This window comes from Ogataea angusta (assembly GCF_019207475.1).
Source record: "Ogataea angusta isolate 61-244 chromosome Unknown 61-244_NODE_13_length_294202_cov_90.480228, whole genome shotgun sequence".
Taxonomy (NCBI): Eukaryota; Fungi; Ascomycota; class Pichiomycetes; order Pichiales; family Pichiaceae; genus Ogataea; species Ogataea angusta.
Window position 1 is genome coordinate 268,702 of NW_025065227.1, and position 25,501 is coordinate 294,202.

Sequence of the window (25,501 nt, forward strand, 5' to 3'; positions counted from 1 at the left end):
GCTCAATCGGCGAACAGAATTTCAATCTCTTCAACTTTCTTTTTTCGTCTCTCCTCATCGTTCATGGATAACGCCTCTCCAAGCTGATTCTTTCGTTCTTGAATCTTAAGCATTCTTTCCTCTATACTTCCTTCCATAATGAATCTAACGACTTTCACACTTTTACTCTGTCCAACTCTATGAATACGATCTATAGCTTGGAACTCGGTGGCATTATTCCAATGAGGATCAAGCAAGAAAGCTTTGGATGCAATAGTCAAATTCAAGCCCACCCCTCCTGCCTTCAGGCTGATCAAAAGAACGGTTATTTTCCCATCTACTGTCTTTGTGTTGAATTCGTTTAGAGTTGCTTGTCTTTGGTCCACGTTCATTCTCCCGTCAAACTTTAAAGTTCTGAATTTAGACTTGTAACTCCTCAGCTCCTTTTCGATAAGATCTAAAAACGTTGTGAATTGGGAGAATACAATCACGTGGTCACCGGGACATTCTTCATATATCTGTTGAAGGTGTGAAAGAAGAGCATTGGTTTTCGAGGATTTCCCACAAGTATTAAACGGGCGAATGTAGTAGTTCCTTGCATGCGTAGAATCGATCTGTGTAAGGAAAGCGTTAGTATCATCCACCTTTATAGAAGAACAGCCTTTAAACTCGGGTTTGAAAGTTTTGAATAAACGGTTCTTATGAATTGGATGTCTGCAAACAGGGCAAAGTACTTCTGTCGATATTACTGGAGCCTCGGAAAGCTGGGATTGAATCAGATTGTTGCTAGCACTAATAGAAGTATGAAGCCGAGATTGAAAATTGAAATGCTCCATAAGACAGCCAAGACAAAAACAATGCTTACATTCAGTAATCACACATGTCTCAATTTCAATGGGGCCTGTGCAAATGGCGCATTCGATCCCGTCAAAGTCTGGATATGACTGGTATATCTCGTTCTTCATGGCAAGCAATTGCTCAGAAGATATTTTACTTTTTTCTTCTTCTTTCTCAAGATCCTGCAAAACTCGAAAACTCTCGTCCACAGCCTGATCTGCCAGTAACTTTGAACTTTCTTTCAGATCTTCATCTTCGTTTAGCATATCCTTGAAAGACAATCTCATTAGGTCCAAATGGCAACATACTTGTCTTAAACGCAAAAGATGAGTTAGTATTGAAGAATAGTTTTTTAGAACAAGCCCTGCCTTCAGATTCTCGGTGAGCACGGTGATTGCTTTGGCTTTTAGATGATTATAAAGAGCTTCTTCTTTCTCATTAAATTTCAGTCTTTCGATTATGATCTCCCTCGACGGGAGTGATACCAACAAATTGCCATCCTTGTCCTTCTGATCTTTTGTTCTTCGAAGAATTATTGGATTCAAAATTGACTTTAATAGGGCAAACGCATTATTCAAGTCTCTTCCCTGATCAAACGGTTCAGTGATAAATCGTCTCCAAATGAAATATTTTGCCCACGGTTGCAGATCCAAAAAAACGAAAAGTGAGTATAAGTCATCCAGTCTGTTGACGATTGGGGTACCTGTTAGAACCCATTTTCTGCTTGACATGAGAGAATTCACAGCTTTTGTTGTCTTGGCTGATCTATTTCTTATATTATGACCTTCGTCGATGATAATACGGAAAAACGTAACTGAAAACAAACCTATCCTATTTCCTGTCTTTGTGATTCTCGCTGCCTCGCTTTGAACCGTTCCGTATGTGGTCAAAATCATAATGGGTGCAGTGGGGTTCTCGCACAGTAATAGACTCAAATCGCCTAATGTTTCACTGCCATAATAAATAAAGCACTTTTTTTGCGTGTTGCCATTCGCTTTTGCAAATTCACTTTCCCACTGCGATAGTAGGGCCATGGGAACAATTACCAGCGTAGTCCTATAAGCATATCTGTCTCTGCGGCGTGGTTGAGTATAAGACTTATCTTGGTGGCAGCTGAGGATAAGCGCCAGGGTAGTGATTGTCTTCCCTAATCCCATTTCATCAGCTAGTATGCCACCATACGTATGATTTTGTATCACAGGGCAATAATGGGAACACGCACCGGTGTAAAGATTCACGTAAAAAGAATTTTCCGTGTTTTCACAAAAACCATCGTCTGATAATGATGAGAAAGTAGGCCATTTACATTCCTTCCATAAGGGGTTTCTAGTGCCATTATTTTCTGTCATCATTTTTTTGAAATTCTCTTTTCGTTCATCTGTGACTTGGGGATTGTTGAGTCCAACCAAATCATATTCATGTTCACGGAAAAGCATCCAGCTCAATCCGTATTTCTGATAGGGACGTAATTCCAACAAAAAATCATTGGGTTTTGAATCCGGGAGCAGTGTATCTTCATATTTCAGTTCAGTAGACTGATAGAAAGATTTTAGCTGATTCATGGCTAACGCCCCATCATTTTCCTCTAAATGCTGATCCTGTAATCTTCTTTCGTTTTCATCTTCTGGTTCCCCAAAACCTGTCGCCTCTTTTACTTTAACATCTTGACTGTCGTCTGAAATTATGTTCAGCTTTTTGAACAAGCTGATCAATGCAGTACCTTTATCCAGAGCATATTGGGTGTTCGCTGATCTGGCATGTTGGGCAGTTTTCAAAACGTTTTCCAGATCTTCTTCATCAAAGGGTCTTGCTTCAAATAGTTGATCAGTCACAAAACAGTCAAGCGTTATGTAGAATGAATCTCCTGTCCTAAGCTTTCGACTTGATATAGGGCTCAATGACGCACTGAACTCAATACCATGACATTCCAATAATGGTGCTACTATTTTTGCACATATTTCCACAATTCTTCCAATTTCACGCCTATTCCCTGACTTCTCAACTCTATTAACATGAACAAAATTATCTTTTGATTGACTTTTGGATAGCAAAACTTTTTCATTGACGTCGAGCAAGCCGACGACGTACCTTGTACACCAACATTCTACTTCAAAACTACCCACATATCTCCTCCAGTTGGCTGGCTGCTTTTGTCGCTTATTAGTATGAAATTCAAAATCGAGGGTGTTTTTAGATACATGATCAACGTTATTGCTAAAATCATCGTCTGAATGCGTGGGAATTATGTCCTTTTTGTTTGTTGTCTGGTCTTCGTATTGATACTTCTGGGGATCATCTAAGAAAGCGTTTATTGCAAGTGGTAATGCTTCAGGCTTATCATGAAATTCGTGATACAAATGTTTAATCGTCTGTGATTTGATATCCGAGAACATGGATTTTAATTCGTACTGAAAGCAATCAAAATCATCACCCTCAATATTCCCCTTTTCGGGGGGTTCAGACTTTTGTGCTATTTGTCTGCTGGTAGAACTATGGTCAAAAAAAGGTTTCTTATCAGGCATCCCTTACTTGCCTTGTCAAATTTTATTAAAGTCAGTAACTGATGTTATGAGTCCCTGCTGACATCTATACACCACCATTGAAAGAATGGTGAATAACTCATATTTTTGTTTAAATATGTACAAAAAAAAAAAAAAAAAAAAAAAACCATCTCCCTTAGAGTGATTGTCAGTTCACCGTTGTATCTTATATTCACAACAATGTTCTAAGTGGGTAATAGTCACGATTTCTGATAATGAATTGAAATGAATTCAATAGCAAAATCATCTCATTGATAGCAATTCAATACAATCAAATTAGATTCAAATTAGTAATATACTATCAATTACTCTCTTACTTGGTTCGCACTTACTCTCCACTTTTTAGAACACTCTAGGGACATTTTAAGCTCTGCTTCCACTGAGCATGGCTTTAGAATTCAAATGGGTCAAACTGTATATGCGATCTGAATAATGTGACTTCAATTTAGCTAATCAAACATGGGAATCTGTTTCTACAACTATTAGTCTTGAGAGCTGGATTTGTATGCTCCGAATATCAAAGAACTGGACCGAGCTTTGGTCACCATTATGAGTACAATGCCAAATATCAAGTTCCATTACATTAGCTTATACAGTGCATGACGTATTGTCTGACAGTTCAGCTTTTTCTACATTGACAATTTGAAAGCAGGCAATGTCGAAGTGATGGGAGCATAAATTGTTTTACCCCGAGTGATTGACCATATCTTTACTACTTTTACGCATTTCAGTGTGTATTTTATACCTGGTTGGGGCAATTTGGTGACTTGAAGCTATAACTCCGGGGATGCGTATAATAGTCACCGAGGTTTGCATATTTTTTCGAAGCAACGAGTCATGCATGCCACAAGTTAAGATCAATATTCTAATTATTGCTCAAGTAGAGTCGTCTGTATTCCGAAAGTCTCTTTCAATGCATATTCATTCTGAGGCTTGCGCTACCTCACGTGTATCCTTCTAGTGTACAATAAAAATGCAACTGTGGAGAGTACGGCGCAATATGCGACTAATATAATGACGGCAATGGTATCACTCATGTCAATTGTGTTAAAGGTCAAATTCACAAGACCCGTAAGCACGTTCGCCAGTATAAATATAGTCAGACCATTGTAATTTACTGCGCGTAGGCCCACCGGAACACAGTCCTTATCACGATAATCATTGATTACAGTACTTTTGGCTCCGCTGTTTGTTAATGCGTATTGGGGTTCTCCCCAAACAAGATTCTCCACAAGCTTGTAGCCAAATAAGAACGTATAATTGTAAGCAGAAACCCAAATGACATATAGGGAATTTGCCATTCTTCGAGAAACTCCATAAATATAGCATGTGTCCAATATGTAATACAGGGCATGAAATAGAGTTGCCAAAATGAATAACCCTTTTATTGGTGAAACGGTGAATACCTGGCCGCTTCTATTTCTCAGGCACTCGTCTTTGGACCCATTAACTCTCAACAGATTGTTACGGGTAGGGAAAAGAGGTAATATGGTATATCCAAGAGACATCCCATTCAAGTATATTGCAAGGTACCCCGCTAAAGAGAAAAGTCCCTCTTTGTTCATGCCAACTAATCCCTCTCGCTGGGAATTGAGAATGTATTCCACAAAGCCAAATCTTGTCAAAACAGTTTCGTATACTAGCAAAATTAAAAACCCTGTCACAATTGGCGATAGGATATCAATAATTGGTGCAAAAGTGTTTGCCACTAGTGGAAGAAAACTCAGCGTAAAGAAGAAATTCCAGTGTTTTCCATATTCAGTGATGTGCTCTTGGTAATCAAGTACCTTAACGCTTGTCAACCTTATCACACCCAAAATAAGTATGGGTATGCTATTTCTGATCGAATTGATCAAATTATTGACGTAACTGTAGTTTGAGTCAAATCTTTGCTTAATAGTTTGTTTCGCACTCACGAGACCCATTGAAAATACGAAAGAGCCAACCCCAAGATCCATCAGGCTAGTGCCCCATGTTTCAACTTTGGCAAATCTCCTGGGAAACACGTGAAAATCAACTGACAAAATACAGATACAAGTGATTATCATCATTTGTGCTCGATAGACAGTCACGTAGGTTATGAACGGTGTGAACTGTTTGGATGATAAGGTGTTCACGTTTATTTTGATTTCTTTCTCATTCGAGTCTTTCGTCCTCTTGAACACTACTAAAAAAAGTGGTGCTATTGAAGCAGTGATTAATGTGCCAACATTGTCACAGTAGCATGTAACGGAAAGCAAAAGGAGCACCCAGTTAATAAAAAATTCAAGAACAATCGCCTGAACATCATTTGAATCGCTGAAGACAGATGTTTTTCTTTTTAGGATGGACCACACCAAATAAGATACAATTGATACAGACGTCACTCCATATATGTCCATAGTTGAACCTCCTGTAAGTCCCGTTACAAAATGCTCTTTTCTCTCCTTCAATGATGCAGACATAACCTCCCAAAAGATAACCGACTAATTTCGACCTATTTTTTTTTTATATCAAGGGCTGAACTAATGTCACTTTCATGAAGCATGCATTTTTTTAACAAGTGACAATTTAATTTGATGAATGAGGAAGTATGTCATTTAAATTACAAACTAACAGTAGTTGCTTTTGAAGACTGCGCTCAAGATGACAAGCTCCAAGCTTCAGTTCAAGATTGGCAAAATGAAGTCAATTAACAAAGCCACTCTTATTCAGCTATCCAAAAATTTAAGAGCACTTAACAAAACTGCTGGAGCTCAATTTGAGCGGGAATTAATGCTAACGAGGGTCAAGATTGCTAAAGTTGTTAACGATGACAAAACGATTGACTTGTTAGAGATACTGGTAGTTGATTGTGAAGTACTGCATTCGAAACTGCATCAGCTTCTCTGCAACTCTGATGATGAGGGTACTCTTAAGCTCGTGCGCGAATTGATGTATGCAAGCTCATACATCAATATCAAAGAATTCAAAAAGCTTGTGGCTTTGTTGGCTCACAAATACGGAAAGGATTTCTACGAGAACGCGCTAAACCATCCCGATAATCCAGACATAATTCATAAATGCAATAGCGACAACGTTGACTCCTTAACTGAAAGGTACTTGCAAGAAATCTGTGATTGCTATCAAATTGACTTGAAAAATGAAAAACAAAATTCCAGCATGCCAAATAACGAAGAAGCTGATTCGACTTTGAAAAATGAAGATAATTTAGATGACCTGAGAAGAAGATTTAACGCACTAAGAAATTAGTCCTTGCTGCCCATCCTTCTTTGATTACAATTGCTATACAAATACACTAGATACAGATTAGCTGATGGGCCAGAAGCAGTCGAAAGAAATGGAATTGAGAAAACTAAATCACAAAATCATTTAATTGGAAAAGGGAGTCATTGATTATCATCTCGCAATGATTCCCGTAAAAAAGCGCGCTCTTATTTAATGGACCCTTTTTGTTTTTTCGTCTAATGTCTGCTTGGCAACTCAAATTATCAACCAAGGCTAGATTGATTTTATCGTGGCTGTAGCGGTATTCAAATTTCCTTCTGCGAGACAATGTGCCCGAATGGTCAATTGCATTATTTGGAGAAGACGAAGTCAGACGTTCATTATCCATATCGCTGGTTGTGCAGCTGTCTTCACCTAAATTCAAAAACTCGTCAAATGGAACGTCAGATGTTTCATAAGGTTCCAGCGTTTGAGACTTATCTCTGATTTCAGGTGGCCACAGTGCATTTTGATTCTCGTTCGAAAGCGAACGAAAGGTGGAAGTCTCAGATATGAGTTGACAATTACTTTGTTTTGTAAATTCCCCTGTTACACAAGGCATCTTAGAAAGATTGCGCTCTTTGAGCTTGACATCTGATTCATACTCGAACGATTTTAGGATGCTTTGTTCGTGGATATTCAGAACGTCCAGTTCCGCATTGTGATCGTTCAGCTGTCTGATTAGCTGATCAACCTGCTCCAAGCCGGTGGTTAAGGATTCCAGCCCTGAAATGCATGAATTATAATCACTTCCAAAAGTCTTTAATTCGTGAAGCTTTGGAAGCTTGGAATCCATGAGATCCTCATCTTCCGATGAAGGGAAACTTAGCAAGTCATCGTCAGATCCTGTTTCATCATCGTCCTTTGTGTCGTCAAGCTCCTTCTCTCTAAGCATGTCAAGTTCGACCAGTCTTCTTTGACGCTGTAACTTCATTTCACTGTGAAGATCAATTGTAGGATGCGAGGGATGGGAAAAGAATGGCTGTTGATTGATAATGTTAGAGAAATTAAACCGCAGGTCACGCTTTGAAGTGGATTTATCATTTTGCGCATCATATGCAGAGGAGGCCTCCTCCTCTGTTGTCCTGTCAACTATACTCGTTACCAACTCTTTTGCAACATTTGTCTTCAGTACCTTCCTCTTTTTCCTTAACTCCATATCAGCCTCGTGAACTCTTTTAGCTTGCTTCTTTGCACTTGATGCTTTCTTGCTTTTATGTGCGCTAGACATCGTGAGATGACCTTTGCTTTTCACCTAAGTTGATGGTTTCTATACCAAAACAATCAGTTATAAGGTTCGAAGTTTTCGCCACTAGCAAGCACCACAAGAATATTCGTCGATTTCCTCTAATTAATAACTCCCCTAGGAACATGGAATAGAAACCTATGCATCCCAATAAATAGTAACTACATTGTTCATTGACAATAGAGAGATGCAAGGCAAAAAAAATTTGAGCTCCAAAAAAAAAAGAAATGCTACAACACTACAAAGTCAGAAATTGCATTGCACCTGACTCAGTACAAAAGTGATTTTGCAGTAGATTCAAATAGCCTATGAATACACTCCCCAGATGGATATTCGAATTACATATAATATCTATATAACGATCTTTCTTCAAAGATCGAACCTTTCAGGAAAAAATCAACATGCCATGAAATTTTAATTGGCGATAAGTATTTCGGTCAATCACAACATGAAAAATAAAAATCATTAGGCTCAGATTTGCTATTTACATATTTTGTCTTAAAATTGACGCTCATCTCCCATCGTGATCATTTGAGGCGTCGTCAAGGTTTCTTTCAGGGACTATCATCAAATGATCATTTTCTGTATCAACTTTCACCATACAATTGTTTTTGATCTCGCCCTTCAGCATCATTATGGACATGGGATTTAGCAAAGCTCTTTTGATCAACCTATTCAGTGGCCGGGCACCATATTGTGGTTCATAGCCATTTGTAGTTAACCAGTCTTTGGCTCTATCAGTCAGGTGGAGTTCAATTCTTCTTTCCGACAGTCTGTCCTGTAAATCGCCGATTCTCAAGTCGACAATATTTCTCAACGCCTCCTTAGACAGTTTGTTGAATATGACCACTTCGTCAATTCTATTTATGAATTCTGGTGAGTAATAAGATTTCATCAATTGAAGAATTTGATCTTTGTCTGGTTTATCTGAAAGCATAATATCTTGTCCAATATTTGAGGTCATAACAATAAGGGTATTGCGAAAATCAACTTTATTTCCTTGTGAATCTGTCAGTTTGCCCTCGTCCAAGACTTGTAATAAGAGCTTTGAGACATCAGGGTGGGCTTTTTCAAACTCATCGAAAAGAATCACTGAGTAGGGTTTTCTTCTAATTTTCTCCGTTAGCTCTCCACCTTCTTCATATCCCACGTACGAAGGTGGGGCGCCAATAAGTCTCATGATAGAGTGTTTCTCTTGAAATTCCGACATGTCAAATCTAATGATGGCGTTCTCGTCGTCAAATAGAAAATCGGCGACCGCTTTTGTAAGTTCTGTTTTTCCGGTACCTGTTGGCCCTAAAAACATGAAAGAGGCAATAGGCCTTTTGTCGTTGGTAAGACCGGCCCGCTGTAAACGTATAGCGTTGGAAATTGAAGCTATTGCTTCATCTTGTCCTATCACTCTTCCTCGCAAAGCAGCCTCCATATACAAAAGTTTATCCTTTTCACCTCTCATCATATTCTGCACTGGAATTCCAGTGGCTTTCGAAACAACTCTTGCTATGTCATCGGAAGTAACAGATTCGTGAAGTAGGTTTGCACCACCTCCCTCTTCGTCAGCCTCAGCGGCGGCCTCTTGATTTTTGATTGACGCATTGACTTTTGCTTCTAACTCTGGGATCGTTGCATATTGAAGTTTCGAAGCTTGTGCAAAATTGCCTTCTCGTCTCTCTTTTTCCAAATCACGTTTGGCTATCTCCAGTTCTTGCTTAAGCTGTTTAATTCTGTCAAGCTCATGCTTTTGTTTTTCCCAAATCTCTGTAAGTCGTTTAAGCTCTGCTTGCTTGTATTTTAATTGCTCTTCCAGCTTCTCTCTTCTTTCCTTACTCAAGGTGTCAGACTCCTTCCGAAGAGATTCTAATTCGATTTGGATAGTCATGATAGATCTATCCAACTCTTGAATAGAGTCCGGTTTTGACTCATGCTGCAGGCGAAGAGCCGAGCAAGCCTCGTCCACCAAATCAATAGCTTTGTCCGGCAAAAATCGGTCGGTGATGTACCGATTACTATAAACTGCTGCAGTGACGAGAGCGCTATCAGTTATCCGAACTCCATGATGTACCTCATACTTTTCTTTGAGACCTCTCAAAATGCTTATTGCATCTTCAACAGTTGGCTCATTAACCAAGATTGGCTGAAATCGTCTAGCAAGCGCAACATCCTTTTCGATATACTTTTTGTATTCATCAATGGTCGTAGCGCCACAACACTGTAGCTGGCCTCTTGCAAGGGCAGGCTTGAGCAAATTCGAAGCGTCCATTGATCCTTCCGATTTTCCTAAACCGAGAAGTATATGAAGCTCGTCGATGAAGAGAATGTAGTGTTCGTCAAGCTCTTTTAAAAACTGTTTAAGTCTTTCCTCAAATTCACCTCTGTATTTTGCACCACTGATTAATGAGCCTAAATCTAGCGATATGACCTCCTTGTCTTTCATGCTTTCTGGAACCTCACCTTTGACGATTCGTTGTGCCAAGCCTTCCATTATCGCAGTTTTTCCTGTACCAGCGTTTCCTATCAATACAGGATTGTTTTTTGTTCTTCTTGACAGGATTTGGATCGTTCTGCGTATCTCTTCATCTCTTCCAATTACTGGATCCAGTTTGCCTTTCTTCGCCAGTTCTGTCAAATTGGTAGCAAATTTCTTCAACGCTGGTTCGTCTGATTGCTCTGGATTCATCTTCATCTGAAGATGTAACCTCGGACCTGAAGAGAAATGTCTACAATGGAAGTTTTGGCCTAGACTTGTTGATGGCATAATTGATAGTGTAACGCGGTTCAAACGTGATATCATGGAAGATGGCTTAACAGAGGCTAATAGTGCGAGCTCGCACGCATGCACCTTATATGTGCGAGTCTCACGAATACACCGAATATTTCTGGACCCTTGTTTGATACTTGACAAGCTTGTGCGCAACATAGGTTAATTCTCTAGGGAAAGAAGCTGACAATAGCTGAGAGGTCTTATTTTTATAGGCAACCTATTCAATTGGGTGCTAGAATTTTCTAGGGTACCCCGGACTAAATTTCGTCGCGTCTGAAAAACCTATCGTGACTAGACGTTATCGAAGAGTGCATGCAGCTTTGCTCAGTTCTTCAATTCTGTGTGCGAAGAACTCACCTGATCTGAACACCTGAATTATTGCAGCAGCCTCACGAACTTTAACCGAACTATATTGAAATCGTCACTTAATTGCTAGACGAAAAGCAGACTAAAACTGTCATGGCTGACATATCTTTCAGAAAGGTCTTCCGTGTTTCTTGGGCCTTAATCGATCTCTAAACTTTATAGATTGATCAGTTTCGTTTATAGTACGTAAGTTGGCAATTTCTAGCTACAATAACCTTTATCGTCCCACAATTATATCCAATAGCATCAACTGCTGGGTTTAATAAAAGCTTGTATTTATTATTGCAGGTCCTAGCTCACCCCAATCTCCTGGCGAGCCTTTATTATATTCATCGACAGCAAAACCCTCGTCACTGAGAATTCATAGCGGTGGAAGTGAGCCCACGATTATATTATTGTTTTGCGCATCTGTTTCGGATCTTGCCAAGCCAGCTTTGGGTTGCTCTTCTCCCGAGTCACTAGTGCTAGTCGCCTCATTTGAGATTTGGTGCTCTGGGGCTGCTCTAGAAACCGGAGACTCGGATCTCGATGTAGATATTCTATCCTTGTTCAAGGCAGGTGAAGTCTGACTATTAGTGACAGATGTTTTTGGAGCAATCGTAATTAAGGATGAGTTAGAGTCGGGTTTTTTCATGTTTGAAGGACTAGTCTTCTTTCTTTTGTTGCTTGAAGAACTCGTTGAGGCAGTCGGTTTTCTTTTCCCAGTGGTAGATTTGTTATCATCAGAAATGGGACCGTAAAAAACGTAGAACCCATCCTTGTTGTTCTTCGTCTGTTCTTCAAATAGAAGCTCTTCATCATCGATGAAAGGGTCAAGAAGGTCATATTTTCCAATCCTTTTATTGCTCTCCATCTTTCGTCTATGAATCTCTTTCAGGATCATCTCCTCCTTTTCTTCGTCGGTCATTCCGGCTCTGAATTTCATTCCCAGCTTCCTTATAGTGTCAGCTTCCTCCTCCACCTCTGCGGTATCTTCGTCAATTTGTTCTTGATTTTCATCCTCGGCAATATCTTCATCATTTTCCATATTTTCGAAAGTTATTCGCCCGTTGGGATGCATGGCGTCAAATCCATATTTGTCTTCACAGAGTCTCATCACATTGAAAATCGCCTGCGTATCACCGGGCTGCTTCCCAGGTGGTACAAGTGGAATATGTAATGCAATTATTGGTTCTTTCGTATTTATATCGAGCTGTTTAATTTGGCTCTCATGAAGGGCCAATACAGAAGGTGCTGGTAAAGAGGACATTGATTTTTGGACAATTTTTCTGTCATCGTTTTTAGAAGAAGACTTCGATTGAACACTAGGGTTGACAGCTGCGTTTGAGGATTCGAGTTTTGGTATACTTATTTTCTTCTTCGATTGTTTTTCAGCACCCCTTGCAGGATCTCCCACTTTCGACCTTGTTGATTTGGTTTTCGCGCTTTTCGTTGTCTCTTTTTGGTCGTGATTCTGCGCTCTTGATTTCGGCGAAACAAGTCTTTCTGGGTCCTCCGTATCCTTCCAATCATTGCTGGTATTTGAAATACCCTGTTCGTTGCAGCCAGGTGTAGTATAACCTGAAACCCCTCCAGTGACTAATCTAGATGACTGGGCGTGAGATGATGACTGAGTGCGGGAAGTGCTGTATTCGTCGGCATTAATCATCGAGCTCAGAGACATCCTATTCATTGGTTTTGCTTGCCCCGAGAGCGCTACTTTTGTCGGCACTTCTGGCTTAGAAAAGTTTAAGGATGGTTGGTTACTCGATTGTGTGAAAATGCTTAGATCCTTCTTGGAATCAAAGGAGCTGGTGTGCTCTGCAGAGGTTCTTTTATCTGTATCTAAAGTCTCGGCAATCAGTCGCCCCTGTCGTAATATACCATCTTCATGTAATTCATGTAACTCTAAATCTCCTGCTTCTGATTTTGAAGAATCATTTCTTGATGGAGGCAACTGACAATCTGGCTTACCCAGGGACTCCATCACTCCAGATTAACGATTTAATACCTAGAACGAAATTAAAGAAAAATACGTAGTTATTTTATATATGCTTAACTAATTAAGACGTCCACGTTTTATTTCAAGTGATCTTTAATGGAATAGAATTCTACCATTTGAAAGGATATGTGTAATAATTGTTTAAACTACCCATCTTTGAAAAACTTTGCTTCCTTCAGTATAGTTATTTGGCCGACATAAAAAGCTACTTTAGCAGCTGAGTAACTCTCACAGCATTGATTCTGCCTTAGGTAGTTGTACTCATTTATTTTCGCGTTACAGCATTCCAAGCTACGTTCCTTTAATTTGCCATAGAATCCCCTATAATTTTCTTGACTGTGATGATAGTGAGCATACGATTCATAGAGGCTTTGCCACTTTCTGCACAATTTAGACTGCTTTTGGTCTGTCAAGCTAGAATCATCAAACGGGCGACTACCAAATACTCGCAGCTTGAATCGCAACTCATAATATTGAGAGGCTGGACTTTTTTACATCACACGATTCAGTTCAAGTTAGCGAATGCGATCTGAAATCTCACCGATAACCTTCTGCTTTTTCGCCTTAGCTGTATAACCTTAAAAGCTAGAGAGGCAAATGACCCCACATGACCTTAAAAAAATTGATGCCTTAACTGGGTTTTCATGTAGTCGTGTCATTTGAGAGCAATTCTGTCTTTAGCGTGATCTAGAGGAAGCTGAAAAAAAGAACTGCAGTCATTTGTCATACTGTATATAAATACGTGTGTCACGTAGTCGGGTTTGATGCTGTGATATGGGGTCTTGTAACTTGATACTTTGGTTTGAAAACAACAGGCAAATCTACAGAGTCCTTTTTCCATGAACACCTCTAATGAACCTTACCAATTACTTGATTGCTATCAAGCACAGTCCTCCGGACTCAATAATTGTGAGATTTGAATTCATCACTATGCTTTATCGAGCTGAGGCCGCTCAACGTTCCCCAGTCTTTTCAACGTCAAGAAAACATCAGTCCCGTAACCTTCGACAGAACGCATGTCAAGTTCCCCATTCCAGTAGTCGGTATAGACCTTGCACATAGGCATAGAAATTCCTAGCGTAAATTTTAGTGGCCGTCTGACTAAGGATATGAGCACAGACTTGTGTTTATGATCACCACTGGATTCCATTTTTCCAATATTGTGAATCATATCACTTAAATTCCCATAGTCAGTAGCACTCTCAGACACGACAGGCGAAGAGAAGTCAAAATTGAGACCAGGCATTTTGTGAAAATTTGAGAGGTATTCTTCTGCTAGTATAGGAGACTTTCCAAAAGACCATACTTTCTTCAGCTTATTTGAAGACATACCGCCCCCTTGATCCGAAAACTTGAACGTCATGTTCTTCTTTGTCTGGGTTATCTCCACAATGATAGGTGGTGGCTTCAATTTTCTTACCTCATTTTGCCTGAGTTTCTCGTGGCGATGTATAAAGTTTTGAATCGTTGATTTCAATGAGTTCCGGAGAATCTCTGCATAGATGTAGTTCAAGTGATTTGTCAAGAATTGGAACTTGACATCTTCGCCAATTATTATTAGTTCTGGCATTTGAAGTTCAGGATAAATACTTTGCAGAAAACTCGATACAATGTCCTTGCAGGTCCTGAGTTGTTCATGTGCAGAAAGATATTGAAATGCAGCACCTATGTAATTAGGGGGTCTCTGCAGAGTATCATCATCTTGATTCTTGAAAGATTCAGATAAGGTTGTGTGTTGCTCGATAATGACTCTTCTGCTTATTCTAGATCTAAGCATCGAAGACATAAAATCATCTAGTTCTTCTTGTCGCATTTTCTCCAAAATGGACACCTCTAGGGCTCCCATCATGAGATGTGGTAGCACGAGCAGATGATCATCCAAAACTTTCCTCAGGAAATCACAAAATTTGTCGTTCTCATCAAGCGTTTCAATCCTTCCCATCTTCCTAAAAGCATTAAAGCAATGATAATAGCTTTGATAGACTTGGTTTATATGGTGATTGTTGATCACACTATAATCTAGACTTTGCAGCTCTCGAATCTTCAGGCTCAACCTAACAGGCAGCTCCGTTCGAACAAAATTTGCACTGCTTATCAGCTTTTCTTTCGTAAGCTTTTTGCCGAAATTTGCCAGATGTCTCAAAGTTACAGGATGGGCATCTCTTTCAGACCAGCCAAGAAGTATAGAGTTTTGATAAAAATGCTGCTCATTTAGTAGAGATGACGCATGCGACTGGAATGGAGAAAGTGACGCAACTTTTGTTGCCGCTTCCCCAAATCTGATGCTTCTGGACATCTTGTTTTTTTCTGTCAAAGTCTTACTCTGCTCAGTTAAAATCGGATTAGACCAGTTTAAATGATATAATGCCGTAGCAATTGAAGAGTCATCGAGTTACAGTTTTTTTTAAGATTGATCAGAATCCAATAAGATAGGTGCACAGCCAAACTTTCTGATAAGTCAAAACAAAAAAAATCTCTTTTCCGGCCAGAATCTGAAAGTATGGAGATCTTGGCGGCTTTTTTCCTAAGCCGCCTCTTATCATCATTATTTTATTTATGGAGAATGGTACAGAAATTTCTTGAGACCTAAAAAGCTATGTACTTGTTACTTATTACCCTCACATTTGTGCAACACGCTGTTTCATTGTGTATCCCCAATTGTCATGATGATAGTTTAAGAAGCTCATTTGAGGATACACAAAGCTCACTCATGCACGATATATTTGGCTCTTTGGTGCACGATAGCACCAATATCGCAGAACAGAATGTAGCTTATCAAAAAGAGCCTCTGCTCCAGCAACATGAACTATCGACCATATCTTTTCCATTCAAAATGAATCAATTTCAATATCCAGATAATGATGATCTCACAGATTTCAAGCAGCGGGGACCACTTTTTTCAGGTATTGTAACCTTTGCCCATCTACCCGAAGGTGAATGCTTTTTTGCGAGGGAGCCAATGGACATTGCAATTGTCGGAGCTCCATTCGATTTGGGAGTTTCATACAACAGCGGCGCGAGGTTCGGACCAAATGGCGCTCGTCAAGGATCGCGAAGGCTAGGAGGAGGGATTAGTCCAATAAGAGGCAATTCCCGGTTTTCAAAACTCGGACGTCTTGACCCTTACAATTCAGGGCTTAAATTGATAGACTGCGGAGATGTTCCGATGACTCCATTTGATTCCAGGATAGCCTTGAATCAGCTTTATCGCGGTCACCATGCGATTCATAAACATCCAAGCTTCAACTCCACGCAGTTCAACAATACGCGTATTGTGACTTTAGGTGGCGATCACACGATCACTCTAATGAACTTAAGATCAGCATATGAAACCTTTGGTGATCCAGGGGGGCTGGCTGTGATCCATTTCGATGCTCATATAGATACATGGGATCCGAAAGTTTTGGGTGGAGGAATATCAGATTACGCCAGCCTGAATCACGGTACATTTTTACACTTTGCTGCTGAGGCTGGCTACGTAGCCAAAAATCACAGCGTTCACGTTGGGATCAGGGCTCCATTCATTTCCGGGACAGACGAAAAGCATGATGCTATGGACTGTGGCTTCAAGACCCTGACTTCCAAGGACGTGGATTTGTACACGGCAAAAGGAGTTGCAGAGAAAATCAAATCCATCGTTGGACAGCGAAAAGCCTATCTGACTTTTGACATTGATACATTTGACGTTGGATACATTAACTCGGGTACCCTGGAAGCTGGAGGACTCAGCTCAAGGGAAATTCTGACAATCTTAGATGGTTTGGAGGGAATCAACATAATTGGATGCGATGTTGTGGAGGTCAGCACTGCACCTAACACCGTCAATAGTGCTAGTACAGAGCTTTTGGCCGCTCAGGTGGTGGATTCAATGCTGGGGCTAATGACTGTTTTCGACCAGCCTGAGTAGCACAAGTTCTCCGGGGGTCTTACAATAATTATCGAGGCTATAATTTCGATAGATCTGCTGTATTACATTGTGTCACTCAGTCACTGATTAAATAAACAAACTCTATAAACCTTGAAAATTAACTTCGATTTACTAGCAACATAAAATATTGTCGTGATATGATTGTCATTTATTAGGGGCTCGTAACCAGATTTGCTAAACAGTCAGTATACCTGAAAGCAGCCTCAATTTTAAGCGATAAATTGCAAGGTAGGATTTGCATCGTCACCTGCGTTATAGATTGGAAGGAATTTGTAAAAGGTTCGAGAGTTTACAATATGGTATGTATAGAGTGGTTCAAAATTGAGATTGACTTGGCTTTGCTCTAGTTACACAGGTTCTGTGATCTTTGAAGCTTAGCCTCGGGATTTTGGTTCATTCTCGATTACTAACCAACTAAACAGGCTGGTGCTCTGGAGAATGCGCGTAAAACTATCCAAAAACTATCGTTGGATGCCGATGAAACACTCTATGGTCAGATTTATTCTGTTTCTGGTCCCGTGGTTGTTGCTGAAAACATGATTGGATGTGCCATGTACGAACTCGTCAAAGTTGGCCACGACAATCTTGTCGGTGAAGTTATTAGAATCGATGGTGACAAGGCTACTATTCAAGTGTATGAAGAAACCGCAGGAGTCACCGTTGGAGACCCTGTTTTGAGAACGGGTAAACCTCTCTCGGTTGAACTTGGCCCAGGATTAATGGAGACGATCTATGATGGCATTCAGAGACCTCTGAAGGCGATCAAAGACGTTTCACAGTCCATCTATATCCCGAGGGGCATTGATGCGCCAGCATTGTCGCGTACTGCAGAATATGAATTTTGTCCGGGATCTCTGAAAGTTGGAGACCATATCACAGGCGGCGACATCTTTGGCTCTACGTTTGAGAACTCTTTAGTGTCAGATCACAAGATACTGCTACCACCAAGAGCTAGGGGTACAATTGTTTCTATAGCGGAACCTGGCTCTTACCACGTGAATGATCCTGTGCTTGAGGTTGAGTATGACGGGGTGAAACATGAATACTCTATGATGCATACGTGGCCAGTTAGGGTTCCTAGACCTGTCGCTCAAAAGCTTTCAGCAGACTATCCCTTGCTCACAGGTCAGCGAGTTCTTGACTCTTTGTTCCCTTGTGTTCAAGGTGGAACAACATGTATTCCTGGAGCGTTTGGCTGCGGTAAAACTGTTATTTCACAGTCGCTCTCAAAATACTCGAATTCGGACATCATCATTTATGTTGGCTGTGGAGAAAGAGGCAATGAAATGGCAGAAGTTTTGATGGAGTTCCCAGAATTATTCACTGAACAAAATGGGCAGAAAGAACCAATTATGAAACGTACCACCTTGGTCGCCAATACCTCAAACATGCCTGTTGCGGCAAGAGAAGCGTCCATTTACACTGGTATTACATTGGCTGAGTATTTCAGAGACCAGGGAAAAAATGTTTCCATGATAGCAGATTCTTCCTCCAGATGGGCAGAGGCTTTGAGAGAAATTTCCGGTCGATTAGGAGAAATGCCAGCAGATCAAGGTTTTCCAGCTTATCTAGGAGCTAAGCTTGCCTCATTCTATGAAAGAGCAGGCAAATCAGTTGCTCTTGGCTCCCCAGATAGATTGGGTTCAGTCTCTATTGTTGCTGCTGTGTCTCCTGCAGGAGGTGACTTCTCAGATCCAGTTACCACTTCTACCCTCGGTATTACTCAAGTTTTTTGGGGTTTGGATAAGAAATTGGCGCAAAGGAAACACTTCCCTTCTATCAACACGTCAATTTCGTATTCCAAATATACGAATGTTTTGAATAAGTACTATGACGCCAACTATCCAGAATTTGCAAGTTTGAGGGACAAGATTAAAGAAATTATATCCAATGCTGAAGAATTAGAGCAAGTTGTTCAACTAGTTGGCAAGTCCGCTTTATCGGATTCAGATAAGATTGTTTTGGATGTTGCCAACCTCATCAAAGAAGACTTCTTGCAGCAAAACGGCTACTCTACGTACGATGCTTTTTGCCCAATTTGGAAAACTTACGATATGATGAAAGCCTTTGTTGCTTATTATGACGAAGCCCAGAAAGCCGTTGCAAATGGCGCTCAGTGGTCTAAGCTTTCCGAGGCCACGGCAGATGTCAAGCATGCAGTATCGTCTGCTAAGTTTTTTGAACCTAGCAAGGGAGAGGTTGCTATCTCTGAAGAGTTTGATAAACTCTTGAGCAGTATCTCTGAAAGATTCCAAGAGGCCGCTGAGTAAATCTTCTATACATGGTTCCGATCTCACGTAATTAGGAGTAAATTACCGGCTCATAGTGCTGTCGAATATTTTTTGGTCTCTAGCACACACACGAAATCCACGAGCAAGGGCTTTTTTTCTTCTGTTATTAATTGACATAGATTTCTTTGTGACTGCAGTTACGGTGACTGTTCTAATAGACATTGTTCATGAATTTTCTCACTAAAACAATCAATTCAACCATTAGTACATTAACGGGTAGCTCGATACCATATGATATAGGTCAGAAAATTGTGAACGGTGTTTGCAGTGACTCTCTCGAACCCAACTCTGTGTGGAATGTTTATGAAGGAACTTCTCGCAAAGAGCCTAATGTGCAGGTAACTGTATTCGAGTTTGATCTTAAGGACTCACGAGCTTCGAAGTTTGTGCCTTTTGCAAGAAATGCATTTAGAAAACTTAGATCTTTGAGTCTTTTACCGGGAATTTTGAACATAGTTGATTTCATTGAAAACGATTCATTCCTCTACATCATAAGTGAAAGGGTGAGACCGCTGGGGAGCGTGCTGATGGCATCCTGTGATCATGAGCCACATAGTGAGCTTCTTTTACTGGGGATATATCAAATTACAGAAGCTTTGAAATATCTCAACAAAGAAGGTTCATCCATTCATGGCTCGCTTAGCAAAGACTCTATATTCGTTAATGAAGCAGGAGAATGGAAACTTGGTGGATTTGAGCTTGTCGTGAGCATTCATGAACGTAATAAGGAGATTCTGAGCCGAGCATTTGACTTGCCTTCTTATATGTCGACTATGCACCCACCCGAATTAAATGAGCGCCCATTGGACTACATTTCAAGCGCAAGCATGATCCAGATCTCAAAACTCGATGCTTTTGATTTGGGGGTTTTTATCTACAGTCTTTTCAATTATGAGGAACAAAGGCTCGATCCTACCAAACTCAATAAGCTAAACAAACTTCCTAGATCTCTTGCATCGCACGTCAGAAAGCTTCTTCATAAATCGCCGTCCGTAAGATACTCGGTGGATGAGTTTTTCCATGCTGGCGCGCAATCGTGTTTCAACATACCGCTGATCAATGTCTCTAAACAGATTTCCGAGCTTAGTTTGAAATCCAATGCTGAAAAACTAGAAATTTTCGGCTCCCTAGATGAAATTGAACAATTTCCTGATGGCTTCTTTGAGTACAAGGTTTTGCCAGAGCTCATCATCACCTTTCAGTCTTTGTCAACTAACGAAGACAGCCAGCAGTCAGCTCTGTTACTATTGATTTTAAAGCGTGTGGATCAACTGGAGAACAGAACCTTTCAGCGTCAGGTCAAACCTCTCGTGTTGCAAGCATTTGAACTACCCGATAGAGCAATACGGATTACACTTCTCAGCTCATTACCAACGATCATAGAATATTTTACTTATTATGAAATTCAAGATAGAATCTTTCCGCATTTGGTTCAAGGCTTCAATGATACCAATTCTTCGATACGAGAAGCTACAATAAAGTCAGTGCTTCCAATCGCAGATAAATTATCGGATAGACAACTCAACAATGATATTTTGAAATACATGGCAAAACTTCAAAATGACCCAACGCCAGAAATCAGAACCAATACAATAATCTGTTTATCCAGAATTGCAACGTACATGAAATCATCTTCAAGAGCTGCCGTACTCATTACTGCATATTCAAAAGCATTGAAGGATCCATTTGTACCCTCTCGGATAAATTCCCTGCTCGCTTTTGAAAACTCTATTGAGTACTTTTCTCCAGAGGTGTGTTGCTCAAAAGTTTTGTCAGCTATTGCTCCTGCTTTATTGGACAAGTCATCGAAGGTGAGAATAGAGGCTCAGAGAGTGTTTGACTTGTACATTTCAAAAATCAATGAGGCTGCCAATCAACTTCCATTAGACAATGAGGAGACGCTAAATTTGGAGAACCAAGCATCGGAAAAGATACTCTCTCGATTGAAACCGCTATCACTCTCAAGTATGGAACTTAAGAGCACGCAATCGCTAATATTAGGCTTGGGATCAAATTCACAATCAAATTCCACAGTGAGCCTGACGATGAAGAACGTGAACTCAAGCTCAGAGTCTTTCAATGTTGATCGGCCTTTGAAAAAATTATCAAATTCGAACGTAGAGGACAGTTGGAATGCTATGGCTGATGAGCGCGATTGTACTTACGATATAGAAGACAGAACTGTGCTACAACATTTGGAGGCGAGTCAACAACCTCGAGAAAACGAACAGTCTAAAACTGCACACCCCCAGAGCAAAAAAATTCCAGAAACACCCAGAGGGTCACTAAAATTACAACCTAAATCCAAACTGAAGCTCAATTTGGATGACGATGATGTTGATGGCTGGGCAAGTGAGTGGTGACTTTCTGCCTGTGTTGACCAAGTTCAAAATCGATAATAGTATATAGTATGTTATCACAAGCAATTTATTTTTGCACCCCAAAAAAAAGCTCCTTATCAGGGGCTCGAACCCTGGACATTTCGGTCGACTTCCGAACAAAATCCTTAAAAGCCGAACGCTCTACCAACTGAGCTAATAAGGATGGAACTGCTTATCTAAGATATTTTACAAACACATAGTGGTAAAGCAATCAAATTATTGACAGAAATCGACTTTGGTAAGTAGTGGAATAATGAATACTAGGAGTTAAAGTGATTCGTGAATTTTTTTGATCGTAAGTAAAGTCCATCTAAAGAGGAGAGAAATTTCTGTGAGTTAGATGACTAGAATCAACACAAGCATACAATAAATAGTATAGCTGAATAGGTATGGGTCTCCTCCTTGCTACGAATAACTCGTATTGCGATGGTATCTTGGCACCCCTCTGCATACGCGATACTAGCTCAAACTATCTGTCTAAAAGATTTATGAATAGATGGAGCCCAGGGCCGGTCTAATTGTGCTCACATAAGGTAATCATGCATCCAATCCATGTTCAAGAGCTCTGCGGTTCCACAGTTAACGTGCTGAATTAACATTGTGAAAGCATAGACCAGCCCATCCAGTTGGAAAGTATTTCATACCTCAAATCTTACGAAACTGTGAAATGGTGGAAATTAGCATTTGGATCGATTATATGCAGTTGGCGCTAAGTGAATTATGAAGCTGGCTTTAAATAATTATTCAGAATTGCTTCACAAGGTAGCTCCACAAACAATCGATTGTTCACATTTGATTGGATTGCTATATAAGGTAAGGCTAAATATCCTGAGTCCAAGAATATCTGCTGGATAAGTCTGTCGGAACCTGCATCAGCTTTCTGCAGTGTGAAAATACTCATGCAAGTATCAAAAATTAACAATATGTGCTTGCCAAACTTACTAAAACTCTTTCATTACACGGAATACTCGATATCTAGAGTGAATATGTTGTGATTATGTAGCCATACAATCTATGCTGAGTTGAGAGAGTGACAAGATATATGCTTCAATGTTGCAATTTATTCATTAATTTTGAATATAAAACGGAAACAGCAACAATTACAAAGCAAAGCGAATTCCTAATGAATTAATCACTATATAGTATTGCTTCCATGGGGACTACAACAATAGGAACATCAATTTTCATACATTCATCATTGATATAGCAGGGTGCAGGGTGCTGTATGTGCACTTATTTCACATTATAGATATAAAGACAAGCTCTGATAATTCAAGGAGATAGATAGCCTTTTCAAGCTCCAGAATCTTGTTATCGATTTTCGCACGAATGCTAAATAATACAGCTATTACTCTTTTTATTCGTAAGTGACCTTGTCCATCAACTTTAGCCACTAAAGTAAACCTGTATCGGATCCCTAAACACATGCTCCACTGGACATTGAATAATGTCGCTTCTCGTTTGCAGAGTGCTAACTCATGAACAAATTATGTGATATATCCCCATTGATAAAAACTGAATGACATTGATGTCCAGTGTGATAATCTGAATATTTGCAAACCTGATTTATCAGATGAACCTTTCTTGCAAACACTTATCATAAGCCAGAGCCGTAATAGAGGAAATTTTAACATGGATACTTTCCAATGGTACGCTCCTGAATTTTGTCCACATATAACATATATGGATCAGAGGCAGACAGACTTCCGAAGGAAAAGATAGATCGCGCTCTCAATAACCAAAATATCGTAGAAATCTACTATCACGAATGTACTCAAGTTAGACACAATTCGATGTACATCTTCCATCTAGCATTATGGTTACAATTTCAAGTAATGAAGATCCTCGTTTTATCAATCTCTAATATCTCATATTCAGTACTCGCAAGTCTACCCGCAACAGAATCAATTTTTGGAGTATTCATGTTTAACTGATTAGCCAGTAGATCTGCCAGAATGATTCTGATCCTCCCTAGGAGATGTTGATGTATATCATCTCCGAACAGAATTCCATAGAAGTATCTGTCTCCTTGTATAGTATCTCTAGCAACACGGGATGTGTGTTAAGTTGGTCTCATAAACGCAAGCACAAGACAAGTACTGTTATGCATGAGCCGCATACCTCTCAATTAAGGATGGGACCCCTAAATATATTGCACGTGACTGAAACTTTAAAAAGGAAGTCTCTTTGAAGGATGTCATCAGATGCTAATCATGCAAGTGATTTACCTGAAAGTGCGACTTCCCCAGCTGGAAATGTAGGTTTTTGTGACTAGCTCCATATTCATTTATATAGCCGCATCAGTCAAGCAGCAAGATACAGTCGCAACTCCAACTGCCAAAACTAAATACGTGGATACTTGAGAGGCTGTGAGAGTAACGCTACGGGTAAAATTATTGGTGAGGCGCCGTTTGAGTGTTTTGAAGCATTGAGGCTCGGGGGACGCTACCCGATTGCTGTATCTTGAGATAAGATAGTCATAGATTATATCATGGCTGTGCGGCTTATCCTGATATGAAGGTTTGTCGGTCTTAGCGCATGCATAGCATGTGTATCAGATCCAGATGATACAAATCTGAAACACATATGACACTAACCGAATAATATATAAGGGTGTGTCATATCCCACTTATAAGTGGGGGACTAAGGTATACCAAAGATACTAACTATCTGATACATAGTTACACTATTGAAGGAAGAACAATGACCGTAGACATTACACTTATCAAAACAAAGTTTCAACAGGTTTGTGGGTCTTAGCACATGCATTGGCTCAACCCCTGAACATTAGACTCTTATAGTGTCTTGTGGAGGATCCCTAAGTGTACTCAAAGTAACAGGTTTCTTCTTGTGTATTCGTTCAAATTCTACACGGTAGCCGCTTTATACAAGTTCTACACTGCTGTTAATATTCTTAGAGATGTCTGGCTTTAGTGAAGATGTTGCCTTATTTAATGCACTCTCAAGTATTCACTTGAATAGCTGAATGACCTATCTTGTGAATTGATGGAAAGGAAAAAAGCTGAATTTTTTGCTTATGACAGCAGATGCATACCAATTATATGAGCGACTGACTTGGATAAAGAGATGTTGCTCAATGCTGACGAGTATTTTAACACCCCTAGCATGTACTTATGTGTCTGAGTAGATCTTCAGAGTCTGCAATTTGTAGTGGCTACATCATAATTGTACTAAAACTATTAAGAAGATACAAGGTCTGAGCACTCGCCAGCAAAATTTGCTGTGTTAGGTTTGTTAGCTTCGCTTTGTAAAGTATTACAAGTGGGATGAATATTCTATCTTAATCTCCAAGGGGGCTGGCTAGCCAGCTCAAAAAATCGTGAATGGGATCTGACAATAGTGGTCTCTGCGATATAACTTGTTTTCACGGGACTGAGTAGCTCATTCATTTCGTTGAGAACATTCATGAGAATCATCACAAATTAATCATCTCGGAGTTTGGTAAAGACTGCCGTTTCATTTATCCAAGTTTTCCCCTATTCTTATTAAAAGGGGAAGAAGTGGCTACGCATCACCCTGCAGTCAATTATGTTAGAGAATGATATCTGTTTTTACAATGCACTCATGCATTCTATCCTATTATCTTAACGCTTTAGGAAGATTCACAATGAGCGGCCGCACCGAGCCTCAGGTCCACTAGTTTTCATGTTGATGACATTTTGTTGCTTTCTGCCTCTTCTACGGCAATCTAACGTTTGCAATGTCTTCTGTGTTCATACGTTGAGATAGAAGTTTTTGGCGCAAGTTCAATTTTTACTCTGCATAAATATCGTTAAGTGTACGTTTACTATTTTTCCCAGCCTTTCCACATGTACACCCTCCATGTTGAGTGAATATGGACCAGATTTGTAATACAGTAACTTGTGTCGCGCCAGCAGCTGGACGCCAACTTGGCAGATCTCGAATTGGAAGCTCCCGACCAAG

At 40.1% G+C, this 25,501-nt stretch overlaps 10 protein-coding genes across 10 annotated transcripts; 4 read left to right on the top strand and 6 right to left on the bottom strand.

Annotated features, from left to right (window-relative positions):
• Window positions 1-2: 2 nt before the first annotated feature.
• Window positions 3-3,338, bottom strand: KL928_005301 (uncharacterized protein; the record flags this gene model as incomplete). Its single annotated transcript, XM_043206096.1, has 1 exon — window positions 3-3,338. One exon carries the CDS (start codon window positions 3,336-3,338, stop codon window positions 3-5), a length of 3,336 nt encoding a protein of 1,111 aa, XP_043057541.1.
• A 956-nt stretch (window positions 3,339-4,294) lies between these two features.
• On the bottom strand, window positions 4,295-5,800 carry KL928_005302 (uncharacterized protein; the record flags this gene model as incomplete). The annotated part of the gene is made up of 1 exon (XM_043206097.1): window positions 4,295-5,800. The coding sequence occupies one exon, from the start codon at window positions 5,798-5,800 to the stop codon at window positions 4,295-4,297; it is 1,506 nt and encodes a 501-aa protein (XP_043057542.1).
• Window positions 5,801-5,981: 181 nt separating this feature from the next.
• On the top strand, window positions 5,982-6,587 carry KL928_005303 (uncharacterized protein; the record flags this gene model as incomplete). Its single annotated transcript, XM_043206098.1, has 1 exon — window positions 5,982-6,587. One exon carries the CDS (start codon window positions 5,982-5,984, stop codon window positions 6,585-6,587), a length of 606 nt encoding a protein of 201 aa, XP_043057543.1.
• Window positions 6,588-6,690: 103 nt separating this feature from the next.
• On the bottom strand, window positions 6,691-7,833 carry KL928_005304 (uncharacterized protein; the record flags this gene model as incomplete). The annotated part of the gene is made up of 1 exon (XM_043206099.1): window positions 6,691-7,833. The coding sequence occupies one exon, from the start codon at window positions 7,831-7,833 to the stop codon at window positions 6,691-6,693; it is 1,143 nt and encodes a 380-aa protein (XP_043057544.1).
• Window positions 7,834-8,359: 526 nt separating this feature from the next.
• KL928_005305 (uncharacterized protein) lies at window positions 8,360-10,765 on the bottom strand (the record flags this gene model as incomplete). Its single annotated transcript, XM_043206100.1, has 1 exon — window positions 8,360-10,765. One exon carries the CDS (start codon window positions 10,763-10,765, stop codon window positions 8,360-8,362), a length of 2,406 nt encoding a protein of 801 aa, XP_043057545.1.
• Window positions 10,766-11,336: 571 nt separating this feature from the next.
• On the bottom strand, window positions 11,337-12,941 carry KL928_005306 (uncharacterized protein; the record flags this gene model as incomplete). Its single annotated transcript, XM_043206101.1, has 1 exon — window positions 11,337-12,941. One exon carries the CDS (start codon window positions 12,939-12,941, stop codon window positions 11,337-11,339), a length of 1,605 nt encoding a protein of 534 aa, XP_043057546.1.
• A 943-nt stretch (window positions 12,942-13,884) lies between these two features.
• Window positions 13,885-15,252, bottom strand: KL928_005307 (uncharacterized protein; the record flags this gene model as incomplete). Its single annotated transcript, XM_043206102.1, has 1 exon — window positions 13,885-15,252. The coding sequence occupies one exon, from the start codon at window positions 15,250-15,252 to the stop codon at window positions 13,885-13,887; it is 1,368 nt and encodes a 455-aa protein (XP_043057547.1).
• Window positions 15,253-15,552: 300 nt separating this feature from the next.
• KL928_005308 (uncharacterized protein) lies at window positions 15,553-16,863 on the top strand (the record flags this gene model as incomplete). Its single annotated transcript, XM_043206103.1, has 1 exon — window positions 15,553-16,863. One exon carries the CDS (start codon window positions 15,553-15,555, stop codon window positions 16,861-16,863), a length of 1,311 nt encoding a protein of 436 aa, XP_043057548.1.
• A 557-nt stretch (window positions 16,864-17,420) lies between these two features.
• Window positions 17,421-19,154, top strand: KL928_005309 (uncharacterized protein; the record flags this gene model as incomplete). Its single annotated transcript, XM_043206104.1, has 1 exon — window positions 17,421-19,154. The coding sequence occupies one exon, from the start codon at window positions 17,421-17,423 to the stop codon at window positions 19,152-19,154; it is 1,734 nt and encodes a 577-aa protein (XP_043057549.1).
• Window positions 19,155-19,342: 188 nt separating this feature from the next.
• Window positions 19,343-21,538, top strand: KL928_005310 (uncharacterized protein; the record flags this gene model as incomplete). The annotated part of the gene is made up of 1 exon (XM_043206106.1): window positions 19,343-21,538. One exon carries the CDS (start codon window positions 19,343-19,345, stop codon window positions 21,536-21,538), a length of 2,196 nt encoding a protein of 731 aa, XP_043057550.1.
• Between the last annotated feature and the right edge of the window lie 3,963 nt (window positions 21,539-25,501).